Raw genomic sequence first — 9,329 nt, 5'->3', positions numbered from 1 at the left:
TGATGTTTAATATATGATTTAATTATTTCCAAAGCCATATTTGGCCATCTCCACATCACCATCTTCAAAGAAATCACCAACTTCCATATGTGTAAGGTTCGAAGGATCAACTTGGCCTCCCCTCAAAGGTGTGCTTCAAGATGGAAAATTCCCAAAGGATCAACTTCTTCAGTGTAATTAGTTTCAATATATTTCAAAGAGGCATGATAAAGATCAACCAGATGCTTGGAGGTACGACTCCAATGATCTTTCATTCCAAAGCGGTGACAAGTACTTTCAACCCTTTTATCCATCATATTTACTTTAGGCTTTTCCTCATTTTTCGTCCACTTCTGGTGGTGAAATTTTCTTTTAAAATTTGAGAATTTTTTATTATTATGACCTCGGCCATGTAAGAAACCACGGCCACGAGCATATCCACGTGCACGCCCAACCACGCCCTCGTCCATGTCCAAATTGCTTACTTGGCCCAAGATCAGTACTGGTCACAACATTCACTTCAGGGAATGATGTTGAATTAGTTGGACGGGCATGATGATTTTTCATCAATATTTCATTATTTTGCTCAGCAAGAAGCAAGATTGATATAAGTTCAGAATATTTCTCAAACCCTCTTTCACGATATTGCTCCTACAGGAGCATATTATTAGCGTGGAATGTGGAGTAAGTTTTCTCCAACATATATTTATCAGTTATTTTCTCACCACATAACTTCAACTGAGATGTAATTTTAAATATCACTAAATTATACTCGCTTACACTTTTATAGTCTTGTAGATGTAAGTGCAACCAGTCATAGCGAGTCTGAGGAAGTATCACAGTTTTTTGATGATCATATCTTTCTTTTAAATCTTTCCAAAGGGCTGAAGGGTCTTTAACAGTTAAGCATTCGGCTTTCAAATCTTCGTGGAGATGATGGCGAATGAAAATCATGGCTTTTGTTTTGTCTTGCTCAGATTTAATATTTCCTTCATTTATGGTGTCTGCAAGACCCGTTGCACTAAGATGAATTTCAACATCTAGTATCCAAGTCAAGTAGTTTTTGCCAAAAATATCAAGAGCATTGAATTCAAATTTTGTAAGGTTCGACATTATCACTAAAACATAAACTTGATTAGAATCGATGTATATGCTCATAAATATAATAACTATTAATATTAATAAAATATTATTGAATAAAGCGTGAGACATGTATATATATATAATTAAACTTAAGGCATGTTATCAACTAAAAATTCAACATCACATGCACATTTTACATGCTATTGAATGTACAATCATAAATAAAATAAAATCTAATTGAAATATAAAATTATTACATGATAATATATAAAAAAACTAGACTACTAGGGTTTAAAGAAATCATTAAACTTCTTTGATTCATATACATGCATGGAGATGTCATTTATTAACGCCTGATGCTGGTATTTATTTTATTTCTTTAATTAACCCTTTTATAACATATAACGACTCCAGTTTAAGTCTCTTTTAACATAAGTCCAGACTCCTAATTCGTGCACATGATAATAAAAAAAGGGGTAGTACACCTTAATAAATTATTTTATTGTTACCTTCTTAATGTGCTAATATCACATGAATTAAATAGTTGATGAAATTATAATTTATTGGTGTCATGAGAATGCCTTTCACTTAGTACATGTTTAAAAACTTTACATCTAATGTACGTTAAACATTGCATAACCAATAGCTAATTCTCTTATAAACACAACTTGGTGTATAGTTGTAACAGTATATTTATGCAATTATTAGTTATACATAAATCAAAATAATTTAGAGTAAGTATAACATATCTTGATTTAAAATACGATCCTTACTTTAAATTGATGAGCAATCTAGCGAGCATTAGTCTTTAATGGATGAGTAACCTTGTGTATACAAACTAATAAGGATGTATTCAATCAAAATTTTAAAAGATTTTCAAAATTCATGGGTATGTAGATTTTGAAAAATTATTCAAAATCTGGAGGTATTTAATTCGGATTGTAAAAAAATCATTAAAATCTGAGTGTCTTAAATTTAGATTAAAAAAAATCTATCAAAATCTTAGGGTATCCAATCTAGATTTTAAAATTTTCATTAAAATATGATGGTATTCAAAAGTCCATGAATTTTGTTTTATTTGAAAAATATGTGGATTTTGATGAATTTAATAGTACATTTTTAATCTTTTGAAATCTTACCAAAATACATGTGATTTTAAAATATTTCTAAAAAGTCTTACAAAATCATAAAGACTCTGCAAGATTTTTTTTCTCAAATTCGTTAAAATTTACAAACATTTAAAATCACGAAAATCTTGTAAAATTCATGTATTATAATCAATCTTTCAAAATTTTAATTGAATATATCTCCCTAAAATCCACTAGCAAAATAGTGCTGATAACATGATATGTAATAATATATATTATATTGTCTAAAGAGCATATAAAAGAGGGAAAACAATTATATATTTCATTGTATAATTTTATACCTTACAATCTCATAGAAAGACATTATATATAGCTTATAATATTGAATTACAAAAATAATAAAAGGTCAAAAATTTGAATTACATAAAAATTAAATTTATAACATTAATGGGGGAACACAAACCCATCCACTTGAATACATAACATAAACTTAATTTTATAAGCCGCGCGAACTCCAGCATAACACTTTTTCAAGTTTTGGTTTGAACAAGTATAGGTTTACGTTATTACGTGTTTTAAATAATATAAAAAACATTCAAGTGTCTTACCGATTGCTACCGAGGCGTTAAAAATAATTCCCGTTTATAAATATCTCGACCTGCCCCTGCTGCATCCATCCAATCAATTAAACTTTTTATTACCAAAAATATGAATAATAAGAATCAATTCCTTGCAATTTCTAAAACAAAAAAGGAGAAAGGGAATAAAAGAATATAAAATACTCGTACATGCACGGAAAAAGATAAGAAAGTCCAATCAACGCGTTATCCAATGTGTTAAACATATCTTGTGCCTGTATATATACAACAAGATCTTTTGTCTCCCTCTACAGGTAATTTCTGTTGCCTTCGATTTCAGAAGCTTTTGATTACGAATTCTTATCTCGGTAACCCACCTGCTTCTCTTTATAATTTGTATGTGTATGTTTCTTTGTGTGTAATCTTTGAAAGTGCTAATATTTATGTGGGTGATTAATTTGTTTTTTGTTATCTTGGGTTTTTGTTAGGGCTTATTACATGCAAGATTTTAATTTTTATAAAACCCATCGTTTTTATTTCTTGATTCTTGATCTCTTATGTGTCAAATATGCAATAGATATGTGTTGTGCATAGTAATTGTAATTTATAAAGGTGTAGAGCAAATTGTTCTTTATCCGCGTGTATGTACAAATTTCTTGATTATTTATCATGAATGGAGTTTCGGTTGGAATACTAATGAACATGAAATTATTGTTTGGATTTTTCGAGTTTCCCGGAGAATATTTAATTTTGTTAATTCAGAAAAAGAGGGGGAACACGTATTAGTTTTTGTTTAATCTTGTTTGTTTATAAAAAAGATGGAATATGTTGTAGATTTGCCGGAGAGGATATGAAATTTTGATACAGTAATTAACAACTGATTAGATCACAAGAACTTCTTTATAACGTCATTAAGAGGAAATAATACTAAAATATTTGAAAGAAGCTGCACATTCTGACTAGTGCTATAATTATGATATTCAGATTCAGTTTTTTTTATATTGCTTTAGCTATGAATTATGATCGCAATGAACCGTTAAGGGGGTGTTTGGTTGATGGTTAATGTATCCGGTTAATGGGAATCAGAATCTTAAACCCAAGTGATAATGTTGGGATTACCGGTGGGGAATGAGAACTCTATTCCCTCTTGGTGGGTTTGATGGTAAATCAAACCCACCATTCCCCTGGGTTTCCATTTCATTCACATTCTCATTTACCCTCATTCCCATACCCTCCATTCTCATTCTCATTAACCTCATTCCCATATCCTCCATTCTCATTCCCATGGTGCATCCAAACGCCTCCTAAGTTTTAAGCATTGGCCCCCTTCCTTTTCTGTTTTGTTTTAATACTGACTTATCGATTCACTCTTCATACTGCATCACCTGTAATAATGACTGTTAGCGAATGTTGTGATGACTAGAAGTAAACAAGGCATGATAGTGTACATTCTCTTTAATTACAAGAGCTAGCTCTGTCTTAATACCAACTGTGAGTTTTAACAATATTAACCTTAATCTGAAACATGGAACCACTTGTCTGGTTATTTCTCGATGTGTGTGTTATGAATGATACTACATTTTTTAGAAAGCTTTAGTCCCCATCTGGCTGCTATCTTATCTAAAACTTGTATCTTATTCCCACGCCCTCTGATTCACAATTTTTTGCAGTTGAAACTTGCATTTAAGCAGAATGGACGGTGGAGATCATAGTAACAAAGACCAAGACAAAGACAAGGGTCTGTTTTCATCTCTTGCTGGATATGCTGTTGGACACCAGGGGCACTACCCTCATGGGGGATATCCTCCTCATGGATACCCACCACAAGGATACCCACCAGCTGGATACCCTCCGCAAGGATACCCACCAGCTGGATACCCTCCTCAGGGATACCCACCAGCTGGATACCCTCCCTCAGGTGGCTATCCACCACAAGGTTATCCCCCGGCTGGATATCCACCAGCAGGTTATCCTGCTCCACATCATTCAGGTAGATTTGCTCGTTAAATACCTATTGGTTCATACTTATTAATATATTGTATGGTAGCAAGTGCTTGATTGATTGAAAATTAAGTCGATATATTTGTTAAACACCACCATCCCGTATTATTAGATTAGTTAGCCTTAAATTGTACCCTTTTTTGTCCACCATCATCCCATATTATTAGCTTACTTAACCTCCTAAATCAAACTAAACTAAATTAATGTAGTTTTGTGTTGTCCTCTTCTATTTTATGATTTGTTGAAACATATGTTTCATCTGCGCGATACGGACCCTGTAAATCGAAGTATGTGACAAGGGGCCATGGGGGATATGCTTCCGTTCAGTAACCTTTTTCATTACCCGTCATTTTTTTTAAAGCTAAATATGATGTATCATGTTGATGTTTAGTTGTGAAATTCTTGACCTTTTCCAGGACATGGAATTGGCATGGGTGGAGTATTAGCCGGAGGTGCTGCCGCCGCCGCCGCTGCTTATGGAGCTCACCATCTGACACATGGGCATATGGGGCATCATGGGTACTATGGACATCATGGAAAGTTCAAGCACGGTAAATTTAAGCATGGGAAGTTTGGAAAGCGCTGGAAGGGTGGCCATGGAATGATTGGAAAACACAAGCACAAGTTCTTTAAGTGATATGCTGCTTCAATGTGTCCGGTGTTTCTGGAACCGACTTTGACTTTGCTTCTATAATCTCAGTGATCCTTTTCTTCGCTTTGCATTTCAGTAATGTAGGTTGAGGATTTTATTACTCTTGCTATAATATCAGCTTCTGACTGGTGTTGCTTGTGTATTAAATCTATCCGATAACAGCTTTTAACTGGTATTGCGTATGTATAGAATGTTAATAAATTTAAATTGGAAGGTTATTGTCTTACAACTGGATGAGGTTACGATGCTATCGTATTTCCTGCTCTTATTTCATGTGCTGCTTGTGATTTTATTAAAAACTTTATGTTTAGAAATTTTGCAAAGAACCATTTAAACATGGCCCTCTGCCATCACATAAGATCCAACAAAATCTGTTTAGGCAAAAGCTTGGACACAACATGTTATCAAAAAGCTTTTCTTGAATTAACGTCCTTGACATTCAACCACAAGATGTCAGTCAAATAAAAAATGCTCTTGCAGTTTTTCCAGTCAAGTAATCAAGTGATTTTGGAATACAATGAACAAGAGGAGACATAATACATTACATTGTGTTGCACATCTGGTTATTGGTTATACTGTTTAATCATCGTTTATTTTATTGGTATTACTAATGAATCGTAATGACAGAATAATTTAGCATTTACGAATTATCAGCATGTATAGAAGATTGTTTTGTCCTTCAGAAGCGGAGCTCGTCTGTTGATTGAAACGAAGGCAGAGGTTACAGCCTTACAGTTACACAATTCACAGGTGTATTGTGTGTATGTTAGCATTAACGCCAACTTTTATGCTTTAATTAATAGAAACGTGTAATTATCATTTAATTGATAACATGATCCCATTATCCTTAAATCATTGAATGACCCAACTCCATCAAGATAACTTGTGTAAAAGATGAGCTAAAATATGGGACTACCTAATACTACATCACACAAAAATTAAGTTCAGCAAAGATGTGTTTGTAGCAAAAGTCAAGAACATAGATCAAGCAGTATCATTATATCAATCCAGTTTTCTTGCGGGCTAGACACCTAGGAAGTGGTAAAACAGCAAAAAAAAAATCAGTCAACATATAACAGGGAAAATTGAAATTATGCCTTTTACTCGTTACAGTTCAATTCTATAGATTTGAAGCGGGAAAAAAACATTGATTCTGTTGCAGCGATGAACACAACCGTCTGGCGACTTCAAGTAAATACAAAAATTTTGTTAACTAGAACCAAAAATGTTTTGGACAAACTATAAAGAAGCTATTAGAATGACTTCCCAAGTATTGCTTCCCACACCAACTGAGAGAATGGGCCTTTCTTGTCGAGATATTCTCGGACAGCTTTATCCTCAACTAAGAAACTTTTCTCCCTCAGCGTTTTGATCACTATTTGTGCTTCTTCTAAGCCCTTCTCCTGGCAAAAGCAATCGACTAGGCCTGTGAAGGTAGCAAGATTAGGAGAATGGCCTGCCTCGAGCATCTCGACCGAAAACACAAGAGCATCGTCTAAGCTCTTTTTGCGAATAAGACCCTGAATTAAGACGCCATAAGTAATTGCATTAGGTAAAATTCCATTCCCCTGCATTTTTCTGAAAATGCGTTTAGCGTCGTCCAGTTTGTGAGCCTTGCAGAAACCTTCAATGACGGCAGTGTATATTATAACTTCAGGTATGGTACCCTTCTCGTGCATCAAACTGAAGAGTTTCATAGCTTCCTGGACCAAGCCATCTTGGCAGAGACCGTGAAGCATTGAGACAGCATTAGGGATGAGGCCAGTCTCCTTCATTTTCTTGAAAATTTCATCTGCATCTTCAGGTTGGGGCAACTCTGTTGGTTGATTGCTATTGTTGTTTACCATTTTTGTAGGCTCTTTCTTCTCTCCTCCTTTGTCAAACCCAAGCTTGAATTTTTCAAGAAAATCTAGGTTGGCCGCCTGAGGTTGACTAGATTGCTGCGGCACTTTACTGTTAAATGCATTTCCAGATTTATTAAAATCCATTCTAATGGCACCAGTACCACCTCCATCGCTGGCACGACCTTGGTTGAAAGTTTTTCGCTGGTGGGTGGGCCTCTCTGCTCTCAAGGGCCTGTTAGGTATGGGATCTGGAGGCATTCTTCTTCCCTCTTGGTCTGTGCTCCTACTTCTAGCACCATCCTTATTGTACTTGGGAACAAAATCACCACCTCGGGCGCTAAACGAGCGGGCTAAAGAATCCAGGATGAAAGACCTTCTTCTAACCCTCAGTATCATCATCATTGTCACTTAATTGAATCTAACACCTAGTTCAAACTTGCTCCTTCAATGGGTTCTTCAGTCTGTACAATATTACAATCATGTTAATGAGGAAGAACAAATAAATAATGTGAAGCCACATGAAGCATACTTTAACAATTTAAATCAGGAAACAAAGCTCAACTAAACAAAGTCGAAACAATAAAACTAGTTGTGAGCTTCCATAAAGCGGTGGCCGGTGGCTCAGGCCCGTTGCAGTCGGAAAGCCCTGTATCTTAAGTACTCTTCATTTTGCCAATTCTGCAACAGCTGCATCACCATTACAGCTAGACCTCGTCCATATCAATTACAAAGTACTCCGGACTCGGTGACACCTAATCAGGAGCTTTTGTACGATGATAATCTATCATATATATACATAATAAACGTAAGAAAGATGATATCGAAGTACTACCAAACGTCTGAGGGGTTAAATATATTGCTAAATTCAATGGGGACTTTGAACAAACAGGTGTCACGCATTCATCAAACACTTGCTTCTCGCCCAACAAAAACATCTCTAGTTTTTTTTATTAATAGGACTATAGCCATCATTACTTTCAATTCAAGCACAATTAATAAAAAGATCATTCAACACATAAAATGAGCCCGTCATTTCAAATAAATGAACAGTATATGCTCTGTAAATACACTATGAACACTCAAACACGCGCAAAATGGAGATAGAAGATGATAACCTGAGTCTAAAGGTGAGTGCTCTGATGGGCATACAGCAACTAACAAAAGTGTAATTCACGCGCCTCCGTTGCCAAATTTGATCTTTACTAGGGTTTGCAACTTGATTGGAAGTGCTTGCTTGAGCTTTTAAATTTCACGGATTTAATTCATAATATATTATCAGTCGCATTACTACTGAATTAATTAAGAAAATTGAAATCGAAACAATAATTGGAATTTTTTTTATTTTATTAACTTTTTTTGCCACGTTTTATTAACTTATATTATTAATTAATTACTAAATAGTAAAGTTCTATGGAGTCCATCTTTTAATTGTAATGCTCGGAGTCCATATATGTTCTGCAAATAAAATATAGCTTAAAATATTGTAAAACATATTATTTTTTCACAAACATCACTATTCTATTAAAAATCTTGTAGATTACATACATTTTACAAGCAGAACATTACAAAAATATATTATTCTACAAAATATATTTAGTTTGCAGAACATAAATGTTCATGTTGCTGAACATATTGCAGAACATATATATTGTACTGTAAATATATGAGATTTGCATGATTTTATTGAAGTCATGCTATTTGTGTAACATGTTTTACAAAATAACACGTTTTACAATATATTTTATTTGCAGAACGTAGATGGACTCCGATGACTCCGACAAAAAGGTGGATTCCATAGAACTCAACCCATTAATTACTATACATTTACCATATCATAAATTTTGTATCATGTCAGTACCAAATTGTTTACATTGGGTTTCCGTACATAAACTAAGAAAAAGTATAACATAATGGAAAAATAATGATAAAATAATGGGAACGATCAATATTTAATTTACTAGGCGAGTCTGGTGAAAAAAATAGTGGATATTTTTACATTATAAAAATTTTGCTAAATTTTGAAATGTAAATAATTAAAAGGATATCATAAAAAAAATGAGAGAATTGCATTTTGCATCCCTCAACTTTGTCCAAAACCAATATT

General features: G+C 34.0%; 2 protein-coding genes across 4 annotated transcripts; one reads left to right on the top strand and one right to left on the bottom strand.

Annotated features, from left to right (window-relative positions):
• The first annotated feature begins 2,887 nt into the window (after positions 1 to 2,887).
• Positions 2,888 to 5,610, top strand: LOC141724279 (glycine-rich protein A3). 2 transcript variants are annotated; one of them, XM_074526354.1, is made up of 3 exons: positions 2,888 to 3,042; positions 4,399 to 4,718; positions 5,146 to 5,610. In XM_074526354.1, the coding sequence occupies exons 2-3, from the start codon at positions 4,421 to 4,423 to the stop codon at positions 5,364 to 5,366; spliced, it is 519 nt and encodes a 172-aa protein (XP_074382455.1). In that variant the 5' UTR covers positions 2,888 to 3,042; positions 4,399 to 4,420; the 3' UTR covers positions 5,367 to 5,610. The 2 variants fall into 2 exon arrangements, with proteins under 2 accessions (XP_074382455.1, XP_074382454.1); XM_074526353.1 differs by having other exon boundaries at positions 2,948 to 3,096.
• A 709-nt stretch (positions 5,611 to 6,319) lies between these two features.
• Positions 6,320 to 8,497, bottom strand: LOC141724278 (uncharacterized). 2 transcript variants are annotated; one of them, XM_074526351.1, is made up of 3 exons: positions 8,341 to 8,497; positions 7,788 to 8,006; positions 6,320 to 7,686 (listed from the first exon to the last, which is right to left on the bottom strand). In XM_074526351.1, exon 3 carries the CDS (start codon positions 7,625 to 7,627, stop codon positions 6,635 to 6,637), a length of 993 nt encoding a protein of 330 aa, XP_074382452.1. In that variant the 5' UTR covers positions 7,628 to 7,686; positions 7,788 to 8,006; positions 8,341 to 8,497; the 3' UTR covers positions 6,320 to 6,634. The 2 variants fall into 2 exon arrangements, with proteins under 2 accessions (XP_074382452.1, XP_074382453.1); XM_074526352.1 differs by lacking the exon at positions 7,788 to 8,006 and having other exon boundaries at positions 8,341 to 8,496.
• Between the last annotated feature and the right edge of the window lie 832 nt (positions 8,498 to 9,329).

This window comes from Apium graveolens, chromosome 5 (assembly GCF_009905375.1).
Source record: "Apium graveolens cultivar Ventura chromosome 5, ASM990537v1, whole genome shotgun sequence".
NCBI classification, from domain to species: Eukaryota; Viridiplantae; Streptophyta; class Magnoliopsida; order Apiales; family Apiaceae; genus Apium; species Apium graveolens.
This window is presented reverse-complemented; position numbering and strand designations above follow the sequence as displayed.

Coding starts and splice junctions, on each gene's coding strand:
- LOC141724279 (XM_074526354.1), top strand. CDS start 4,421: ATGGACGGTGGAGATCATAGTAACAAAGACCAAGACAAAGACAAGGGT. Junction 4,719..5,145: donor TCCTGCTCCACATCATTCAG/GTAGATTTGCTC, acceptor GACCTTTTCCAG/GACATGGAATTGGCATGGGT.
- LOC141724278 (XM_074526351.1), bottom strand. CDS start 7,627: ATGATGATGATACTGAGGGTTAGAAGAAGGTCTTTCATCCTGGATTCT.